Source organism: Oncorhynchus nerka, linkage group LG27 (assembly GCF_034236695.1).
Source record: "Oncorhynchus nerka isolate Pitt River linkage group LG27, Oner_Uvic_2.0, whole genome shotgun sequence".
In the NCBI taxonomy this organism is placed as follows: Eukaryota; Metazoa; Chordata; class Actinopteri; order Salmoniformes; family Salmonidae; genus Oncorhynchus; species Oncorhynchus nerka.
In genome coordinates, this window is record NC_088422.1 from 73,517,174 (window position 1) to 73,539,433 (window position 22,260).

Sequence of the window (22,260 nt, forward strand, 5' to 3'; positions counted from 1 at the left end):
TACAGTAATCCAAATGCGCAGGCACTAGGTCCAGACAAAGTCAAAAAGGTTATATTACAGTTCATAGAAACATGTCAAACGATGTATATAATCAATCTTTAGGATGTTTTTATCATAAATCTTCAATAATGTTTCAACCAGAGAATTCCTTTGTCTTTAGAAATTAAATGGAGCAAACTCTCACGGCCGCACGCCTGACTGAGCCAATGGCCTTCTGGCAGACCCATGACTCAATCAGCTCTCATTCTCTCCCACTTCACAGTAGAAGCCTGAAACAAGGTTCTAAAGACTGTTGACATCTAGTGGAAGCCGTAGGAAGTTCAATATGACCCCACAGACACTGTATATTGGATAGGCTAAGACTTGAAAACCTACAAACCTCAGATTTCCCACTTCCTGGTTGGATTTTTTCTATCCAAATCTACTAATAATATGCATATCCTAGCATCTGGGCCTGAGTAGCAGGCAGTTTACTCTGAGCACGCTTTTCATCCGGACGTGAAAATACTGCCCCCTACCCCGAAGAAGTTAAAGTATGAAAAATAATTGGTCTTGGTAAGACATCTCATTAAGATCAAATATCTTTAAATAAAATAACTTATCTTACCCACTTGTATCAAGCCTTTTTTAGGTTAAAATAAGCAAAATTATCTTCCAGTGCGCTAAGATAATTGACCTTGGTAAGACGTCAAGTAAATGCACTAACGGTAAGAGATGTCTAGGTAAGTGTGCATGTGTGCTGTGTTCTCTGTTCCTGCTGTAGCCTTCTTTAGGTGGATAATGGCAATCGTGTGTTACTTCCGCACATGTGTGTGTGTGGCTATAGCTTATGTTCCTCTCTTACCGTACAGCGTCAGCAATGCGGCTGCTCTCTTTCCGTCGGTCTGTGGAGAGGCGTCCTATCAGGTAGGACGGGTCCAGGCCACTACAGAAGATACTCCCCACAGCACTGAGCAGCAACAGCTTACTGTCATCAGCTGCTGCGTTCCCCAGAGCCCGACACACCTCCTTCATTATCTACACAGAGAGAGAGGGAGGAGAGAAAGTGAGAAAGGGAGTTAGGGTGGAGAGAGAGAGAGGGAGAGGGAGAGGGGGAGGAATAGAGATGGAAGATTGAACTATCAGATCAGAGCCCTGCTGTACATTACCCCCATGATCTACAGACAAGATAAGAGTGTACATACTACAGGCAATGCAAGCGTAGCTGTGGGATACCTTTATCAAAAGCTAGAGACAGGTAAAACAGGTTATACAGTTGATGTCGGAAGTTTACATACTTTGAGCCATTAAAACTCGTTTTTCAACCACTCTCGTCAACAAACTACAGTTTTGGCAAGTTGGTTAGGACATCTACTTTGTGCATGACACAAGTCATTTTTCCAACAATTGTTTACAGACAGATTCTTTCACTGAATCACAATTCCAGTGGGCCAGAAGTTTACATACAGCTTGGAAAATTCCAGAAAATGATGTAATGGCTTTAGAAGCTTCTGATAGGCTAATTGACATACTTTGAGTCAATTGGAGGTGTACCTGAGGATGTATTTCAAGGCCTACCTTCAAACTCAGTGCCTCTTTGCTTGACATCATGGGAAAATCAAAAGAAGTCAGCAAAGACCTCCATTTTTTTGTAGACGTCCACAAGTCCGGTTCATTCTTGGGAGAAATTTACACATGCCTGAAGGTACCACGTTCATCTGTACAAACAATAGTATGCAAGTATAAACACCATGGGACCATGCAGCCGTCATACCGCTCAGGAAGGAGACACGGTCTGTCTCCTAGAGATGAACGTACTTTGGTGTGAAAAGTGCAAATCAATCCCAGAACAACAGCAAAGGACCTTGTGAAGATGCTGGAGGAAACCGGTACAAAAGTATCTATACCCACAGTAAAACGAGTCCTACATCGACATAACTTGAAAGGCCGCTCAGTAAGGAAGAAGCCACTGCTCCAAAACTGCCATAAAAAAGCCAGACCACGGTTTGCAACTGCACATGGGGACAAAGATCATACTTTTTGGAGAAATGTCCTCTGGACTGATGAAACAAAAATAGAATTGTTGGGCCATAATGACCATCGTTATGTTTGTGAAAAGGGGAAGGCTTGCAAGTCGAAGAACACCATCCCAACCGGGGTGCTTTGCAGCAAGTGGGACTGGTGCACTTCACAAAATAGATGGCCTCATGAGGAAGAAACATTTTGTGGATATATTGAATCAACATCTCAAGACATCAGTCACGAAGCTTGGTTGCAAATGGGTCTTCCAAATGGACAATGACCCCAAGCATACTTCCAAAGTTGTGGCAAAATGGCTTAAGGACAACAAAGTCAAGGTATTACAAAGCCCTGACCTCAAGCCTATAGAATATTTGTGGGCTAAACTGAAAAAGCGTGTACGAGCAAGGAGGCCGACAAACCTAATTCAGCTACACTAGCTCTGTCAGGAGGAATAGGCCAAAATTCACCCAACTTATTGTGGGAAGCTTGTGGAAGGCTACCGAAAACATTTGATCAAGTTAAACAATTTAAAGGCAATGCTACCAAATACTATTTGTGTATGTAAACTTCTGACCCAATGGGAATTTAATGAAAGAAATAAAAGCTGAAATAAATCAAATCATTCTCTCTTATTATTCTGACATTTCACATTCTGGTGATCCTAACTGACCTAAAACAGGGAATGTTTACTAGGATTAAATGTCAGGAATTGTGAAAAACTGAGTTGAAATGTATTTGGCTAAGGTGTATGTAAACTTCCAACTTAACTGTATCTAACTGAGCAATCAGATCAATATTTAATGAACAAAAATAAAAACGCAACATGCAACAATTTCAAAGATTTTACTGAATTACAGTTCATATATGGAAAATCAGTCAATTGAAATAAATTAATTAGGCCCTAATCTATGGATTTCACATGACTGGGAATACAGATATGCATCGGTTGGTCACAGACACTTGGTCACGGACAACCTCTCTAGGGTATGTGGGACGCTCCCACCTGGCCAACATCCGGTAAAATTGCAGACCGTCAAATTCAAAATACAGGATTACACATAATAGGCATTCATAAAATATACAAGTGATATACATCGGCTTAACCTCTCTGGGATATGTGGGACGCTACAGTCCCACCTCGCCAACAGCCAATGAAAGTGCAGGGCGCCAAAACAAAAATCTCATGTTCCTCAAGCATACAAGTATTTTACACCATTTTAAAGATAAAATTCTCCTTAATCCCACCACAGTCTCTGATTTAAAAAATGCTTTAGATCGAAAGCACCACTAATGATTATGTTAGGTCACCACCAACTCACAGAAAAACGCAGCCATTTTTCCAGCCAAAGAGGAGTCCCAAAAAGCAAAGAGATACAATTAAATCACTAACCTTTGATGATCTTCATCAGATGACACTCATAGGACTTCATGTTACACAATACATGCATGTTTTGTTCGATAAAGTGTATATTTATATCAAAAGATCTCATTTTACACTGGCGCGTTACGTTCAGTAGTTCTAAAACATGCGGTGATTGTGCAGAGCCACATCAATTCATAAAAATACTCATCATAAATTTTGATGAAAATACAAGTGTTATCCATGGAACTAGAGATATCCTGCAACCGCTGTGTTAGATTTCAAAAATACTTTACGGAAAAAGCAAACCATGCAATAATCTGAGTACAGCGTTCAGACAACAAAGCAGCCAAAAAGATATCCGCCATGTAGTCAACATTAGTCAGAAATAGCATTATAAATATTCACTTACCTTTGATGATCTTGATCAGAATTCACTCCCAGGAATCCCAGTTCCACGATAAAATTTTGATTTCTTTGATAAAGTTCATCATTTATGTCCAAATAGGTTATTTTGTTAGCGCAAATCCAAACGCGCGCTCAGGTCCAGCTGAACGTCGGACGAAGTTCAAAAAGTTATATTACAGCCCGTAGAAACTTGTCAAACTAAGTATAGTATCAATCTTTAGGATGTTTTTATCATAAATCTTAAATAACGTTCCAACCGGAGAATTCCTGTCTGTAGAAAAGCAATGGAACGAGAGCTAACTCTCTCGTGACTGCGCCTCAGAGCCTGTGGCACTCTGCCAGATACCTGGCTCAATCAGCTCTCATTCGCCCACACTTCACAGTAGAAGCCTGAAACAACGCTCTAAAGACTGTTGACATCTAGTGGAAGCCTTGGGAAGTGCAATATGACCCCATTTACACTGTATATTGGAATGTCAAAGAGATGAACTAAATAATAAAACTGTGAAGGACCTCGGCGTTACTCTGGACCCTGATCTCTCTTTTGAAGAACATGTCAAGACCATTTCGAAGACAGCTTTTTTCCATCTACGTAACATTGCAAAAATCAGAAACTTTCTGTCCAAAAATGATGCAGAAAAATTTATCCATGCTTTTGTCACTTCTAGGTTAGACTACTGCAATGCTCTATTTTCCGGCTACCCGGATAAAGCACTGAATAAACTTCAGTTAGTGCTAAATACGGCTGCTAGAATCCTGACTAGAACCAAAAAATTTGATCATATTACTCCAGTGCTAGCCTCTCTACACTGGCTTCCTGTCAAAGCAAGGGCTGATTTAAAGGTTTTACTGCTAACCTACAAAGCATTACATGGGCTTGCTCCTACCTATCTCTCTGATTTGGTCCTGCCGTACATACCTACACGTATGCTACGGTCACAAGACGCAGGCCTCCTAATTGTCCCTAGAATTTCTAAGCAAACAGCTGGAGGCAGGGCTTTCTCCTATAGAGCTCCATTTTTATGGAACGGTCTGCCTACCCATGTCAGAGACGCAAACTCGGTCTCAACCTTTAAGTCTTTACTGAAGACTCATCTCTTCAGAGGGTCATATGATTGAGTGTAGTCTGGCCCAGGAGTGGGAAGGTGAACGGAAAGGCTCTGGAGCAACGAACCGCCCTTGCTGTCTCTGCCTGGCCGGTTCCCCTCTTTCCACTGGGATTCTCTGCCTCTAACCCTATTACAGGGGCTGAGTCACTGGCTTACTGGGGCTCTCTCATGCCGTCCCTGGAGGGGGTGCGTCACCTGAGTGGGTTGATTCACTGTTGTGGTCATCCTGTCTGGGTTGGCACCTCCCCCTTGGGTTGTGCCGTGGCGGAGATCTTTGTGGGCTATACTCAGCCTTGTCTCAGGATGGTAAGTTGGTGGTTGAAGATATCCCTCTAGTGGTGTGGGGGCTGTGCTTTGGCAAAGTGGGTGGGGTTATATCCTTCCTGTTTGGCCCTGTCCGGGGGTGTCCTCAGATGGGGCCACAGTGTCTCCTGACCCCTCCTGTCTCAGCCTCCAGTATTTATGCTGCAGTAGTTTATGTGTCGGGGGGCTAGGGTCAGTTTGTTATATCTGGAGTACTTCTCCTGTCCTATTCGGTGTCCTGTGTGAATCTAAGTGTGCGTTCTCTAATTCTCTCCTTCTCTCTTTCTTTCTCTCTCTCGGAGGACCTGAGCCCTAGGACCATGCCCCAGGACTACCTGACATGATGACTCCTTGCTGTCCCCAGTCCACCTGGCCATGCTGCTGTTCCAGTTTCAACTGACCTGAGCCCTAGGACCATGCCCCAGGACTACCTGACATGATGACTCCTTGCTGTCCCCAGTCCACCTGGCCATGCTGCTGCTCCAGTTTCAACTTCCACCTGACTGTGCTGCTGCTCCAGTTTCAACTGTTCTGCCTTATTATTATTCGACCATGCTGTTCATTTATGAACATTTGAACATCTTGGCCATGTTCTGTTATAATCTCCACCCGGCACAGCCAGAAGAGGACTGGCCACCCCACATAGCCTGGTTCCTCTCTAGGTTTCTTCCTAGGTTTTGGCCTTTCTAGGGGAGTTTTTCCTAGCCACCGTGCTTCTACACCTGCATTGCTTGCTGTTTGGGGTTTTAGGCTGGGTTTCTGTACAGCACTTTGAGATATCAGCTGATGTACGAAGGGCTATATAAATACATTTGATTTGATTTGATGGACTGGAAACCTGGATTTTCCCCTGGTTTTCGCCTGCCATATGCGTTCTGTTATACTCACAGACATCATTCAAACAGTTTTAGAAACTTCAGAGTGTTTTCTATCAAATACTAATAATAATATGCATATATTAGCATCTGGGACAGAGTAGCAGGCAGCTTACTCTGGGCACCTCATTCATCCAAGCTACTCAACACTGCACCCCTGTCACCAATCCAGCCGCTGTATCAGATTTCAAAAAGGCTTTACGGTGAAAACATACCATGCGATTATCTGAGGACAGCGCCCCTTGTAAAAAAGCAAACAAACATTTACCAGCCAATTCCAAACATTGTTTATGGTCTATATAATCAATAATATTTCAACCGAACAATACCGTTTTCAATAGAAAGGAAAAAGAAACAAACGGCACGCTCACAGGAGTGTGCTGAATCAGGTCTGTAAAGTTCCTCTGTCCTCTGACCACAATGGCTGTTTACTTGCTTTTCAATTAAAGCCTGAAACCATGTCTAAAGACTGTTGACATCTAGTGGAAGCCATAGGAACTGCAATCTGATTCATAACCCATTGGATTCTCTATAGGCATCGAGTTGAAAAACAGCCAGATGAAAATAATTCCACTTCCTGGATGGATCTTTCGCAGGTTTTCGCCTGCCATATCAGTTCTGTTATACTCACAGACATTTTTAACAGTTTTGGAAACTTTAGAGTGTTTTCTATCCAAATCTACCAATTATATGCATATCCTAGCTTCTGGGCCTGAGTAACAGGCAGTTTCCTTTGGGCACGCTTTTCATCCGGAGGTGAAAATACTGCCCCCTACCCAAGAGAGGTTATAAGAAAAGTATTGATCAGAAAACCAGTCAGTATCTGGTGTGACCAGCATGTAGCATCATGTAACAGAGTTGATCAGGCCGATTGTGGCTTGTGGAAAGTTGTCCCACTCCTCTTCAATTGCTGTGCGAAGTTACGGGAACATGCTGTCGAACACATCAATCCAGTGCCTCCCAGGAATTGTGTACAGATCTTTGCGACATGGGGCTGTGCATTATCATGCTGAAACATGAGGTGATGGTGGCAGATGACTGGCATGACAAATGGGCCTCAGGTTCTTGTCACGCTAACTCAGTGCATTCAAATTGCCATCGATAAAATGCAATGGTGTTTGTTTGGCCGTAGCTTATGCCTGCTTATACCATAACCCCACCGTCACAATGAAACACTCTGTTCACAATGTCACATCAGCAAACCACTCGCCCACAAGTCGCCGTGGCCTGCAGTTGTGAGGCCGGTTTATCTAAAATTATGTTGGAGGTGGCTTATGGTACATAATTGAACATTACATTCTCTGGCAACAGCTTTGGTGGACATTCCTGCAGTCAGCATGCCAATTGCACGCTCCCTCAAAACTTGACATATGTGTCATGTGTGACAAAACTACACATTTTAGAGTGGCCTTTTAATTGTCCCCAGCACAAGCTGCACCTGTGTAATAATTATTCCATTTAACCAGATTCTTGATATGCAACACCTATCAAGTGGATTGATTATCTTGGCAAAGGAGAAATACTCACTAACAGGATTGTAAACAAATGTGTGCACAACATTTGAGAGAAATAAGCATTTTGTGCGTATGGAACATTTCAGGGATCTTTTAATCAGATCATGAAACATGGCACCAACACTTTACACCATGCGTAATATTTTTGTTCAGTGTAATTCTTCACACCTTGCCCAATGAAACTGAGGCTACAGACAGAGCCATCAGTGCACATGGCTCTAGATCCCAGCATAAATATTCCCCTTAATGACAGAGAAGGCAGAATCCTAATTTGACATAGCAGCAGCAATCAAACCTCCTCTATACAGTGCCTTCGGAAAGTATTCAGACCCCTTCACTATTTCCACATTTTGTTAAGTCACAGCCTTATTCTAAAATTGATAAAATATTTGTTTCCCCTCAATCTATACACAATACTCCATAATGACAAAGTGAAGACAGGTTTTTATTTTTCTGCAACAAAATAAAAAAAATACCTTATTTACATAAGTATTCAGAACCTTTGCTATGAGACTCGAAATTTAGCTCAGATGCATCCTGTTTCCATTCATCAACATTGAGATGTTTCTACAACTTGGAGTCCACCTGGGGTAAATTCAATTGATTGGACATGATTTGGAAAGGCACACACCTGTCTATATAAGATCCCACAGTTGACAGAGCATGTCAGAGCAAAAACCAAGCCATGAGGTAGAAGGAATTGTCTGTAGAGCTCCGAGACAGGATTGTGTTGAATCACAGGCCTGGGAAAGGGTACCGAAAATGTCTGCAGCATTGAAGGTCTCCAAGAACACAGTGGCTTACATCATTCTTAAATGGAAGAAGTTTGGAACGACCAAGACTCTTCCTAGAGCTGGCTGCCTGGCCCAACTGAGCAATCGGGGGAGAAGGGCCTTGGTCAGGGAGGTGACCAAGAACCCGATGGTCACTCTGACAGAGCTCCAGAGTTCCTCTGTGGAGACTGGAGAACCTTCCAGAAAGACAACCATCTCTGCAGCACTCCACCAATCATGCCTTTATGGAGAGTGGCCAGACGAAAGCCACATCTCAGTAAAAGGCACATGACAGCTCGCGTGGAGTTTGCTAAAAAGGCACTTAAAGGATTCTCAGACCATGAGAAACAAGATTCTCTGGTCTGATGAAACCCAAGAGTGAACTCTTTGGCCTGAATGCCAAGGGTAATTTCTGGAGAAAACCTGGCACCAGCTTTAAGGTGAAGTGTGGTGGCAGCATCATGCTGTGGAGATGTTTTTCAGCAGCATGGACTGGGAGACCAGTCAGGATCGAGGGAAAACTGAACGGAGAGATCCTTGATGAAAACCTGCTCCAGTGCGCTCAGGACCTCAGACTGGGGCGAAGGTTCACCTTCCAACAGGACAATGACCCAAAGCACACAGCCATGACCATGCATGAGTGGCTTCTGGACAAGTCTCCGAATGTCCGTGAGTGGCCCAGCCAGAGCCCGGACTTGAACCCGATCGAACATCTCTGGAGAGACCGGAAAATAGCTGTGCAGCAAGGCATTTAACCTGCCAGAGCTAGAGAGGATCTACAGAGAACAATGTGAGAAACTCCCCAAATACAGGTGTGCCAATCTTGTAGTGCCATACCCAAAAAGACTCTAGGCTGTAATCGCTGCCAAAGGTGCTTCAACAAAGTACTGACTAAAGGGTCTGAATACTTATGTAAATGTCATATTTCAATTTATTTATACATTTTGCAGAAATTTCTAAAAAACTGTTTTTGCATTGTCATTATAGGTTATTGTGTGTAGATTGAGGGGGGAAAGTCAAGCGGTCTGAATACTTTGTGAATGCACTGTATTTATCCTGATGACTCAACCCTATACGCTAATCACTGTAACCCTAAATAAAGAGTTGCAGTCAGCTTTAGAATGGGTGGCCAGTAATAAACTATTCCTGAACATCTCTAAAACTAAGAACATTTTATTTGGTACAAATCATTCCCTAAGTTCTAGACCTCAGCTGAATCTGATAAAGAATAATGGGTCTGCTGAGCAAGACTAAATGACTTGGTTTTTTCCTTGGATTGTACACTGTCATGGTCAAAACATTTTGGTTCAATGGTTGTAAAGATGGGGAGAGGCCTGTCAGTGATAACGCAATGCTCTGCTTTTTTTGACACTCCACTCCACAAAGCTCGCCCTGCCGGCTCTAGTTTTATCTTATCTTCATTATTGCTCAGTCATATGGTCAGGTGCTGCAAAGAATGACCTAGAAAAACTGCAGCTGCCAGAACAGAGCGGCATATCTTGTTATTGACTGTAATCAGAGGGCTAATATCAATACTATGCATGCCAGTCTCTCTTGGCTAAAAGTAGAGGAGAGACTGACTGCAACACTTCTTTTTATAAGAAACACAATTGAAATATTCCTAATTGTTTGCCAAGTCAACCTACACACTGCTCTGACACACACTTAACCCACCAGACATGCCACTCGGGGTCTTTTCACAGTCCCCAAATCAAGAACAAATGCAAGAAAACATACAGTATTATATAGAATCATGATTGCATGGAACTCCCTTCCATCTCAGATTGCTCAAGTGAACAGCAAACCTGGTTTAAAAAAACAGATAAAGCAACATTTCACGGCACAACGCCTCTCACCTATTTGACCTAGATATTGTGTGTGTATGTACTGATATGTAGGCTGTGTGTGATGTTTTAAATGTATGTAGTTCTGTCCTTGAGCTGTTCTGTCTATTAATGTCTTTATTATGGCACGTTTTGTTTGTACCCCTGCTGCTTTCGCAACAGCTAATGGGGATCCTAATAAAATACCAATTGGTTAGCTTGTATGAAGACTTGAGGAAGGGCTGAAAGGGAGTTGTCACAAACAGAAATCATGAAAAACACTGCTTTATTAGATGTCAAAGGGGATTCCTTTGTAGCAGCTATAGTGAGTTCCCATTTCCAGTATTATTTCTTTCATAACTCCTATATCCCTCTGAGGGATTTAAGTTGTACTAGCAGGAGGGTTACCTGCCTTTAGCATGCTAACGCCGTGTCCCCTGGTGGATAGCTCTCTGTAGAGGGGTGCTTAGCCCGCTGACCTCAATCCACATAGATGCTGCATGGAGGGGAAAGACACACGGCCCAGAAGCCAAGTCTAGGGCAGCACGCACGCACACACACACACACACACACACAGAGTGCAAAGACACACACAGTGCGTGTGGTCCGAACACAAAGACAAGCCCAGTGCGAACACACATGCACACCCACATACATGCACAACCACACGCAAAGGGCGCACAAGCACACGCTGACAAATTAACACACACGTATTGCATACACGTGCATTTTGCTTTCACAATATATATGCATGGTTCACCTTTACACTATTCATTCTACATCGCAAACACAGCTTTTGGCTGTCTGTCCCTGATGTGGTGTAGTTTTCCTTCTCAGGGAGCTGACATGTAACATGGTTCTAGTCCAATTTGTTGTGGATGCCCCTCGCTGCTTCCTGGAAATGGCTCCCAGGCAGGGCCTGTGTACAGGGCTGTCTTCTGAATGACACTGTTTGGCTGAAGTGTCTTCACCACCGCTACAGACAGCCTACCATGCCAGACCCACCCCCTTCCAGTTGTGTCACTATCACTCTCCTGCCCGGTCTGTCTGTCCCCAGGTTTAATTGAGCCGGATAAATTAATCTGACATTGACACAAACACATGAGCAGGCATGCACACACAAACACACACACACCACATCCGGCTGAAGTTCAGGATGGATTATGCAGTGTGTAGGAGATGTTGAATTGAGTTGACTGGGAGACTATTTGGGTCAGGGGGTAATCAGTAGGATTGGACTATACCAGTATCGCGATACTTGTTAGTGTCGTGGCAAGGAAACAAAACACGAAGGGGACTTAACTTCTTTAGGAAAACAGTCCTAATATTGGAAAGAAACATTATTGTGTTGTCATCCAGTGCCACATGTATTTACTTTCCAAACTATAGCACACTATTTAACATACAGCAGGTTTTTAAAAAGGACCAAAGACTTGCTTCGTGCTTTCATTTCTGCCATGGGAAAAATATTGATACCCCGGTATTGTCCCTAGTAATCAGATGACATGGGTTAAGGTCAGCGATAGTATTACATTTCATTACATTTCATTATAGTTCAACGGTTTGATTTGTCTAATCTTAGCAATTTCTTCTTAGCTAGCTACATAGCCGTCTTTGTATCATAGATAATTGCGTAATTATCGTATTTCGTCGTCCTAACGCAGTCTATACTGCCCTGCAGCTAGCCAGCTAGCTAACGTCCACCGTTAGCTAGTCCACCGTCTACCGATTAGCAGCACAACTATTACACTCAACTGAACGACTTGATTAGTGTAGTGTTAGCTAGCTACATAGTTGTCTTTGCTGTCTTCGTATCCAAGATAATTGTGTAGTTTAGAGTGTGTAGTTTTAGAGTGATTATCTTAATTTACCGAGGTTAGCTAGCCAGCTATTTGTCATCCTTAACGTAGGAGACTCTGCTAGCTAGCCAACAGCTAGCCAACGTCTACCGAACAGAACTTCTGCACTCAACAATCCGGTCGCATTTCGCTTCGCTCCACAGGTAGTATCACATTTTTCATTTCATTTCATTACAGTACAACGGCTTGATTTGTTTGATCGTAGCTAGCTACATAGCTAGCTACATAGCCGTCTTTGTATCAAAGATAATTGTGTAGTCTAGAGCGATTTCCTAGGTTAGCTAGCCAGCTATTGTCGTTCTTTTAACGCAACGTAACGTAATCAACACTGCTAGCTAGCCAGCTAGCCCCGAATAGCAGCACAGTAGAAACTATTACACTCAACGGAACGACTTGATTAGTGTAGTGTCAACAACGCAGCCAATGCCAGCTAGCCTACTTCAGCAGTACTGTATCATTTTAATCATTTTAGTCAATAAGATTCTTGCTACGTAAGCTTAACTTTCTGAACACTCGAGACGTGTAGTCCACTTGTCATTCCAATCTCCTTTGCATTAGCGTAGCCTCTTGTGTAGCCTGTCAACTATGTGTCTATATATCCCTGTTCTCTCCTCTCTGCACAGACCATACAAACGCTCCACACCGCGTGGCCGCGGCCACCCTAATCTGGTGGTCCCAGCGCGCACGACCCACGTGGAGTTCCAGGTCTCCGGTAGCCTCTGGAACTGCCGATCTGCGGCCAACAAGGCAGAGTTCATCTCAGCCTATGCCCCCTCCAGTCCCTCGACTTCTTGGCACTGACGGAAACATGGATCACCACAGACAACACTGCTACTCCTACTGCTCTCTCTTCGTCTGCCCACGTGTTCTCGCACACCCCGAGAGCTTCTGGTCAGCGGGGTGGTGGCACCGGGATCCTCATCTCTCCCAAGTGGTCATTCTCTCTTTCTCCCCTTACCCATCTGTCTATCGCCTCCTTTGAATTCCATGCTGTCACAGTTACCAGCCCTTTCAAGCTTAACATCCTTATCATTTATCGCCCTCCAGGTTCCTCGGAGAGTTCATCAATGAGCTTGATGCCTTGATAAGCTCCTTTCCTGAGGACGGCTCACCTCTCACAGTTCTGGGCGACTTTAACCTCCCCACGTCTACCTTTGACTCATTCCTCTCTGCCTCCTTCTTTCCACTCCTCTCCTCTTTTGACCTCACCCTCTCACCTTCCCCCCTACTCACAAGGCAAGAAATACGCTCGACCTCATCTTTACTAGATGCTGTTCTTCCACTAACCTCATTGCAACTCCCCTCCAAGTCTCCGACCACTAGCTTGTATCCTTTTCCCTCTCGCTCTCATCCAACACTTCCCACACTGCCCCTACTCGGATGGTATCGCGCCGTCCCAACCTTCGCTCTCTCTCCCCGCTACTCTCTCCTCTTCCATCCTATCATCTCTTCCCTCTGCTCAAACCTTCTCCAACCTATCTCCTGATTCTGCCTCCTCAACCCTCCTCTCCTCCCTTTCTGCATCCTTTGACTCTCTATGTCCCCTATCCTCCAGGCCGGCTCGGTCCTCCCCTCCCGCTCCGTGGCTCGACGACTCATTGCGAGCTCACAGAACAGGGCTCCGGGCAGCCGAGCGGAAATGGAGGAAAACTCGCCTCCCTGCGGACCTGACATCCTTTCACTCCCTCCTCTCTACATTTTCCTCTTCTCTCTCTGCTGCTAAAGCCACTTTCTACCACTCTAAATTCCAAGCATCTGCCTCTAACCCTAGGAAGCTCTTTGCAACCTTCTCCTCCCTCCTGAATCCTCCTCCCCCTCCCCCTCCTCCCTCTCTGCAGATGACTTCGTCAACCATTTTGAAAAGAAGGTCGACGACATCCGATCCTCGTTTGCTAAGTCAAACGACACCGCTGGTTCTGCTCACACTGCCCTACCCTGTGCTCTGACCTCTTTCTCCCCTCTCTCTCCAGATGAAATCTTGCGTCTTGTGACGGCCGGCCGCCCAACAACCTGCCCGCTTGACCCTATCCCCTCCTCTCTTCTCCAGACCATTTCCGGAGACCTTCTCCCTTACCTCACCTCGCTCATCAACTCATCCCTGACCGCTGGCTACGTCCCTTCCGTCTTCAAGAGAGCGAGAGTTGCACCCCTTCTGAAAAAACCTACACTCGATCCCTCCGACGTCAACAACTACAGACCAGTATCCCTTCTTTCTTTTCTCTCCAAAACTCTTGAACGTGCCGTCCTTGGCCAGCTCTCCCGCTATCTCTCTCAGAATGACCTTCTTGATCCAAATCAGTCAGGTTTCAAGACTAGTCATTCAACTGAGACTGCTCTTCTCTGTATCACGGAGGCGCTCCGCACTGCTAAAGCTAACTCTCTCTCCTCTGCTCTCATCCTTCTAGACTCCTATCGGCTGCCTTCGATACTGTGAACCATCAGATCCTCCTCTCCACCCTCTCCAAGTTGGGCATCTCCGGCGCGGCCCACGCTTGGATTGCGTCCTACCTGACAGGTCGCTCCTACCAGGTGGCGTGGCGAGAATCCGTCTCCACACCACGTGCTCTCACCACTGGTGTCCCCCAGGGCTCTGTTCTTGGCCCTCTCCTATTCTCGCTATACACCAAGTCACTTGGCTCTGTCATAACCTCACATGGTCTCTCCTATCATTGCTATGCAGACGACACACAATTAATCTTCTCCTTTCCCCCTTCTGATGACCAGGTGGCGAATCGCATCTCTGCATGTCTGGCAGACATATCAGTGTGGATGACGGATCACCACCTCAAGCTGAACCTCGGCAAGACAGAGCTGCTCTTCCTCCCGGGGAAGGACTGCCCGTTCCATGATCTCGCCATCACGGTTGACAACTCCATCGTGTCCTCCTCCCAGAGCGCTAAGAACCTTGGCGTGATCCTGGACAACACCCTGTCGTTCTCAACTAACATCAAGGCGGTGGCCCGTTCCTGTAGGTTCATGCTCTACAACATCCGCAGAGTACGACCCTGCCTCACACAGGAAGCGGCGCAGGTCCTAATCCAGGCACTTGTCATCTCCCGTCTGGATTACTGCAACTCGCTGTTGGCCCTGCCTGTGCCATTAAACCCCTACAACTCATCCAGAACGCCGCAGCCCGTCTGGTGTTCAACCTTCCCAAGTTCTCTCACATTTACATTTACATTTAAGTCATTTAGCAGACGCTCTTATCCAGAGCGACTTACAAATTGGTGCATTCACCTTATGACATCCAGTGGAACAGCCACTTTACAATAGTGCATCTAAATCTTTTAAGGGGGGTGAGAAGGATTACTTTATCCTATCCTAGGTATTCCTTAAAGAGGTGGGGTACATTTCCTAATATTGCAGATTCAGTCTTCCCAGCCTGGTGCAGGTCTACAATTTTGTTTATGGTGTCCTTTGACAGCTCTTTGGTCTTGGCCATAGTGGAGTTTGGAGTGTGACTGTTTGAGGTTGTGGACAGGTGTCTTTTACACTGATAACAACTTCACACGGGTGCCATTAATACAGGTAACGAGTGGAGGACAGAGGAGCCTCTTAAAGAAGAAGTTACAGGTCTGTGAGAGCCATAAATCGTGCTTGTTTGTAGGTGACCAAATACTTATTTTCCACCATAATTCGCAAATAAATAAATAAAAAATCCCACAATGTGATTTTCTGGATTCCTCCCTCTCAACCTGTCTGCCATAGCCGAAGTGCACCCACGATGAAAACCACAGGCCCCCCATCCCTCCAAGTGGGAGAACCTGCACAACCGGTGCAGTTGTCACTCTCACGTCACCCCGCTCCTCCGCTCTCTCCACTGGCTTCCAGTTGAAGCTCGCATCCGCTACAATACCATGGTGCTTGCCTACGGAGCTGTGAGGGGAACGGCACCTCAGTACCTCCAGGCTCTGATCAGGCCCTACACCCAAACAAGGGCACTGCGTTCATCCACCTCTGGCCTGCTCGCCTCCCTACCACTGAGGAAGTACAGTTCCCGCTCAGCCCAGTCAAAACTGTTCGCTGCTCTGGCCCCCCAATGGTGGAACAAACTCCCTCACGACGCCAGGACAGCGGAGTCAATCACCACCTTCCGGAGACACCTGAAACCCCACCTCTTTAAGGAATACCTAGGATAGGATAAAGTAATCCCTCTCACCCCCCCTTAAAAGATTTAGATGCACTACTGTTCCACTGGATGTCATAAGGTGAATGCACCAATTTATAAGTCGCTCTGGATAAGAGCGTCTGCTAAATGACTTAAATGTAAATGTAAATGTGATGGCAGGGTTATGAGGCTCCAGACGACCTCGGGGTTCATGGAATAATGGTCTCACCCAGTGGGGGTTCCACATAAATACTGCATAGACGGAGACTAAAATAAAGGCAATACAGAATGACTGATTGACAGCTGCTCTATGACATCAATACATGCATGACATAATGTGCATTCAGACCCCTCGTCTTTACACATTTTGTTACGTTACAGCCTTATTATAAAATTGACACTTTTTTTTGTTCCTAATCAATCTAAACACAATACCCCCTAATGATTTTTCTAAAAGAAGGTTTTTAGACATTTTTACAAATGAATTACAAATAAACTGAAATATCACATTTACATAAATATTCAGACCCTTTACTCAGTACATTGTTGAAGCTCCTTTGGCAATGTTTACAGCCTTGAGTCTTCTTTGGTATGACACTACAACCTTGACATACCTACACTACTGTTTCAAAGTTTGGGGTCACTTAGAAATGTCCTTGTTTTTTAAAGAAAATCAAATTTTTTGACCATTTAAATAACACCAAATTGATAAGAAATACACTGTAGACATTGTTAATGTTGTAAATTACTATTGTAGCTGGAAACGGCTGATTTTTTATGTAATATATACATAGGCCCATTATCAGCAACCATCACTCTGTTCCAGTGGCATGTTGTGTTAGCTAATCCAAGTTTATCATTAGAAAACATTTTTGCAATCATGTTAGCACAGCTGAAAACGGTTGTCCTGATTTTAAAGAAGCAATAAACCTGGCCTTCTTTAGACTAGTTGAGTATCTGGCGCATCAGCATTTGTGGGTTTGATTACAGGCTCAAAATGGCTAGAAACAAATAACATTCTTCTGAAACTCGTCAGTCTATTCTTGTTCTAAGAAATGAAGGCTATTCCATGTGAGAAATTGCCAAGAAACTGAAGATCTTGTATAACGCTGTGTACTACTCCCTTCACAGAACAGCACAATCTCATTCTAACCAGAATAGAAAGAGGAGTGAGAGGCCCTGGTGCACAACTGAGAAAGAGGGCATCTAAGCTAGATGCCCTCAATCTCACAAATTATCATGGAACCTACCAGGGACAACCCTAAATCCGTAAACACAGGCACCCTCATAGATGTCATCCTGACCAACATGCCCTTTAAACACACCTCTGCTGTCTTCAACCAGGATCTCAGCGATCACTGCCTCATTGTCTGCGTCCGTAATGGGTCCGGGGTCAAATGACCACCCCTCATCACTGTCAAACGCTCCCTAAATCACTTCAGCGAGCATGCCTTTCTAATCGACCTGGCCCGGGTATCCTGGAAGGACATTGACCTCATCCCGTCAGTAGAGGATGCCAGTTTATTCTTTAAAAGTGCTTTCCTCACATCTTAAATAAGCATGCCCCATTCAAAAATGTAGAACTAAGAACAGATATAGCCCTTGGTTCAATTAAGACTTGACTGCCCTTGACCAGCACAAAAACATCCTATGGAGTACTGCATTAGCACCGAATAGCCCCCGCGATATGCAACTTCTCAGGGAAGTTAGGAACCAATATCAATATACAGTCAGTTAGGAAAGCAAAGGCTAGCTTTTTCAAACAGAAACGTTTCGGGAACACTGTAAAGTCCATGGAGAATAAGAGCACCTCCTCCCAGCTGCCCACAGCACTGAGGCTAGGAAACACTGTCACCACCGATAAATCTACGATGATCGAGAATGTCAATAAGCATTTTTCTATGGCTGGCCATGCTTTCCACCTGGCTACCCCTACCCCAGTCAACAGCTCTGCACCCCCCACAGCAACTTGCCCAAGCTCCCCCGCTTCTCCTAGCTGATATTCTGAAAGCGCTGCAAAATCTGGACCCCTACAAATCACCTGGGCTAGACAATCTGGACCCTCTCTTTCTAAAAGTATCCGCCGCAATTGTTACAACCCTTATTACTGGCCTGTTCAACCTCTCTTTCGTATCGTCCAAGATCCCTAAAGATTGGAAAGCTGCTGTGGTCATCCTCCTCTTCAAAGGAGGAGACACTCTAGACCCAAACTCTTACAGATCTATATCCATCCTGCCCTGCCTTTCTAAAGTCTTCGAAAGCCAAGTTAACAAAACAGATAACTGAACATTTCGAATCCCACCGTACCTTCTCTGCTATGCAATCTGGTTTCCGAGCTGGTCATGGGTGCACCTCAGCCACGCTCAAGATCCTAAACGATATCATAACCACCAGCAATAAGAGACAGTACTGTGCAGCCGTCGTCATCGACCTGGCCAAGGCTTTCGACTCTGTCAATCACCGTATTCTTATCGGCAGACTCAACAGCCTTGGTTTCTCAAATGATTTTCTCGCCTGGTTCACCAACTACTTCTCAGATAGAGTTCAGTGTGTCAAATCGGAGGGCCTGTTGTTCAGACCTCTGGCAGTCTATTTTCTCTGTATATATCAATGATATCGCTCTTGCTGCTGGCGATTCTCTGATCCACCTCTACGCAGACGACACCATTCTGTATACTTCTGGCCCTTCTTTGGACACTGTGTTAACAAACCTCCAGACGAGTTTCAATGCCATACAACTCTCCTTCCGTGGCCTCCAACTACTCTTAAATGCAAGTAAAAATAAATGCATGCTCTTCAACCGATTTCTGCCCGCACATCACTACTCTGGTCGGTTCTGACTTAGAATATGTGGACAACTACAAATACCTAGGTGTCTCCTTCCAGACTCACATTAAGCATCTTCAATCCAAAATTCAATCCAAAATTAAATCGAGAATCGGCTTCCTATTTCGCAACAAAGCCTCCTTCGCTTATGCTGCTAAACATAGCCTCGTAAAACTGACTATCCTACCGATCCTTGACTTCAGCGATGCCATTTACAAAATAGCCTCCAACACTGGCAGCTTCATTAAATAGTACCCGCAAAACACCAGTCTCAACATCAACAGCGAGGAGGCGACTCTGCGATGCTGGCCTTCTAGGCAGAATTCCTCTGTCCAGTGTCTGTGTTCTTTTGCCCATCTGAATCTTTTCTCTTTATTGGCTAGTCTGAGATATGGCTTTTTCTTTGCAACTCTGGCTAGAAAGCCAGCATCCTGTAGTCGCCTCCTCATTGTTGTTGCTGCGACTGGTGTTTTGCAGGTACTATTTAATGAAGCTGCCAGTTGAGGACTTGTGAGGCATCTGTTTCTCAAATTAGATACTAATGTACTTGTCCTCTTGCTCAGTTGTGCACCGGGGCCTCCCAATTCTCTTTATATTCTGGTTAGAGACAGTTTGCGCTGTTTTGAGAAGGGAGTAGTACACAGTGTTGTACGATATCTTCAGTTTCTTGGCAATTTCTCACAGGGAATAGCTTTCATTTCTCAGAACAAGAATAGACTGACGAGTTTCAGAAGAAAGTTATTTGTTTCTGGCTATTTTGAGCCTGTAATCGAACCCACAAATGCTGATGCTCCAGATACTCAACTAGTCTAAAGAAGGCCAGTTTTATTGCTTCTTTAAAATCAGGACAACAGTTTTCAGCTGTGCTAACATGATTGCAAAAGAGTTTTCTAATGATCAATTTGCCTTTTAAAATGATCACCTTGGATTAGCTAACACAACATGCCATTGGAACACAGGAGTGATGGTTGCTGATAATGGGCTTCTGTACACCTATGTAGATATTCCATAAAATAAAAAAAATCTGCCGTTTCCTGCTACAATAGTCATTTACAACATTAACAACATCTACACTGTATTTCTGATCAATTTAATGTTATTTCAATGGACAAAAAAATGTGCTACTCTTTAAAAAATAAGGACATTTCTAAGTGACCCCAAACTTTTGAATGGTAGTGTATATTTGGAGAGTTTCTCCCATTCTAGTCTGCAGCTCCTTTCAAGCTCTGTCAGGTAGGATGCGTAGCATCGCTGCACAGCTATTTTCAGGTCTCTCCAGAGATGTTCGATCGGGTTCAAGCCTGGGCTTTGGCTGGGTCACTCAAGGACATTCCGAGACTTGCCCCAAAGCAACTCCTATGTTGTCTTGGCTGTGTTCTCAGGATCGTTGTCCTGTTGGAAGGTGAACCTTTGCCCGAGTCTGAGGTCCTAAGTGCTCTGGAGCAGGTTTCCATCAAGGATCTCTCTGGTCTTTGCTTCGTTCATCTTTCCCTCGATCCTGACTAGTCTCCCAGTCCTTGCCACGGAAAAACATCCCCACAGCATGATGCTGCCACTCATGCTTCACCGTAGGGATGGTGCCAGGTTTCCTACCGATGTGATGATTTAAAGAGTTAAATCTTGGTCAAATCAGACCAGAGAATTTTGTTTCTCATGGTCAGAGTCAATTTGCTGCCTCTTGGCAAACTCCAAGCAGGCTGTCGTGCCTTTTACTGAGGAGTGGCTTCCGTCTGGCCACTCTACCGTAAAGTAATTGGCAACATCAAAAGGTTTTGTGACAAACGAGGCATTTGATTCAATGAAAGATTGAGTTTAATTAGTCTTTCTGCCCATAATTTCATTTAAAGTATTCAAAACTTGTATCCATCATACTTTGTCATTTATCTTGGTTTCATAATACAATTTATTCTTATTTTTGTTCAGTTTAGTCACATAATTTCTCAATTTACAGTAAGTTTGCCAAATCAGATGTGCAGCCAGACTTATTCAACATAATTCCAAATTGACATTATGGGGTATTGTGTGTAGGCCAGTGAACAAAAAAATCTCAATATAATCCATTTTAAATTCAGGCTGTAACAACAAAATTTGGAAAATATCAAGAGTTGTGTTTACTTTCTGAAGGCACTGTTTGAATGTTAACTGATTTTAGCAATTTATTGATTTCATAAACCTTATTTCTCAGGCAAAATATATTAATATGGGCTATTATTTGCCCTTTCCTGGGTAGCTAATCAGAAATAGACATAATATGAAGAAAACAAAGACAAAGCATGAGTGATTCCCCAGACTGAAGGTTTTCACCCCCAATGATCCCTAATTTATCTGGCACAACTGGAGGAACATACGGCAGAGGGCAAATGCTCCATGAAAAATACTGGGTTGCATATGACCTTGTATAAGATTACGTCAAGCACACTCCAGAGCCAGTTAAATATGCATTTCCATATACAGAGTAATGGTCATCTACAGGCTTGGTAAAAGGAAAGAAAGTGTCCAAAGGTGAAAAGAGGGATTGAGGGAGCAAGCACATTAACATGGAGAAGACGCTGTCGCTAAGTAACATCTGCTCGCAATAACATCTGCATGTGACCGATAACATTTGATTTGATTTATACAAACATTATGTTATGGCCTACTGGGATGCACAGGGAAGTGTCATAGACTCATAAAACTGCTTATTATCTAATTTTATTTAACTAGGCAAGTCAGTTAAGAACAAATTCTTATTTTCAATGACGGCCTAGGAACAAAACTACAGATTTGGTACCTGTCAGCTCAGGGATTTGATCTTGCAACCTATCGGTTACTAGTCCAACGCTCCAACCACTAGGCTACCTGCCGCCCCATTAATAGCTTGATGCCTGGGGAAATAAGCAATCAGCTGTCAGTCAAACACACACATAGACAGATACACATCTCCCAAGAGAAGATTTTCTGAAGGGGGACCACTCAGCTCGGAAATCTATGGAATATATCATAGAAGAGCAGTATGGAAATACAGCACTTGAGTGGATGAGTAAGACTTATTCCACACTTAAGCAGAAGGATTTTGTGCAAGGGAATCTTGCATATCACTAGAGCTGCTCCGGTAGCTCATGGCAGTTTTCTACAGTAACAGTCGCCAATGAGATAAGCTCTTTTGAGGGTGCGAAAAAGTAAATTGAACAAACATCGGCCCTAGTTGTTACAGCCATGTTGTGAGTTAGCCAGGACAAAGCCTCCAGTACCGTGGACAGTCAGAGCAGTAGAGGAACTAATTGGCCAATTAATAGCAGCTTTTCAGCAGTGGTAATGATCA

The 22,260-nt window shown here is 44.2% G+C and overlaps 1 protein-coding gene across 2 annotated transcripts in view; it reads right to left on the reverse strand.

The window, feature by feature from the left end:
* Positions 1–22,260, reverse strand: part of LOC115112397 (chromodomain Y-like protein 2) — a 50,731-nt gene that overhangs the window by 5,026 nt on the left and 23,445 nt on the right. For both annotated transcript variants that reach the window (XM_029639436.2, XM_029639435.2), the window contains exon 4: positions 845–1,017. In XM_029639436.2, coding sequence (XP_029495296.1) covers positions 845–1,017 — 173 coding nt within the window. The remainder of the gene's footprint in view (positions 1–844; positions 1,018–22,260) is intronic.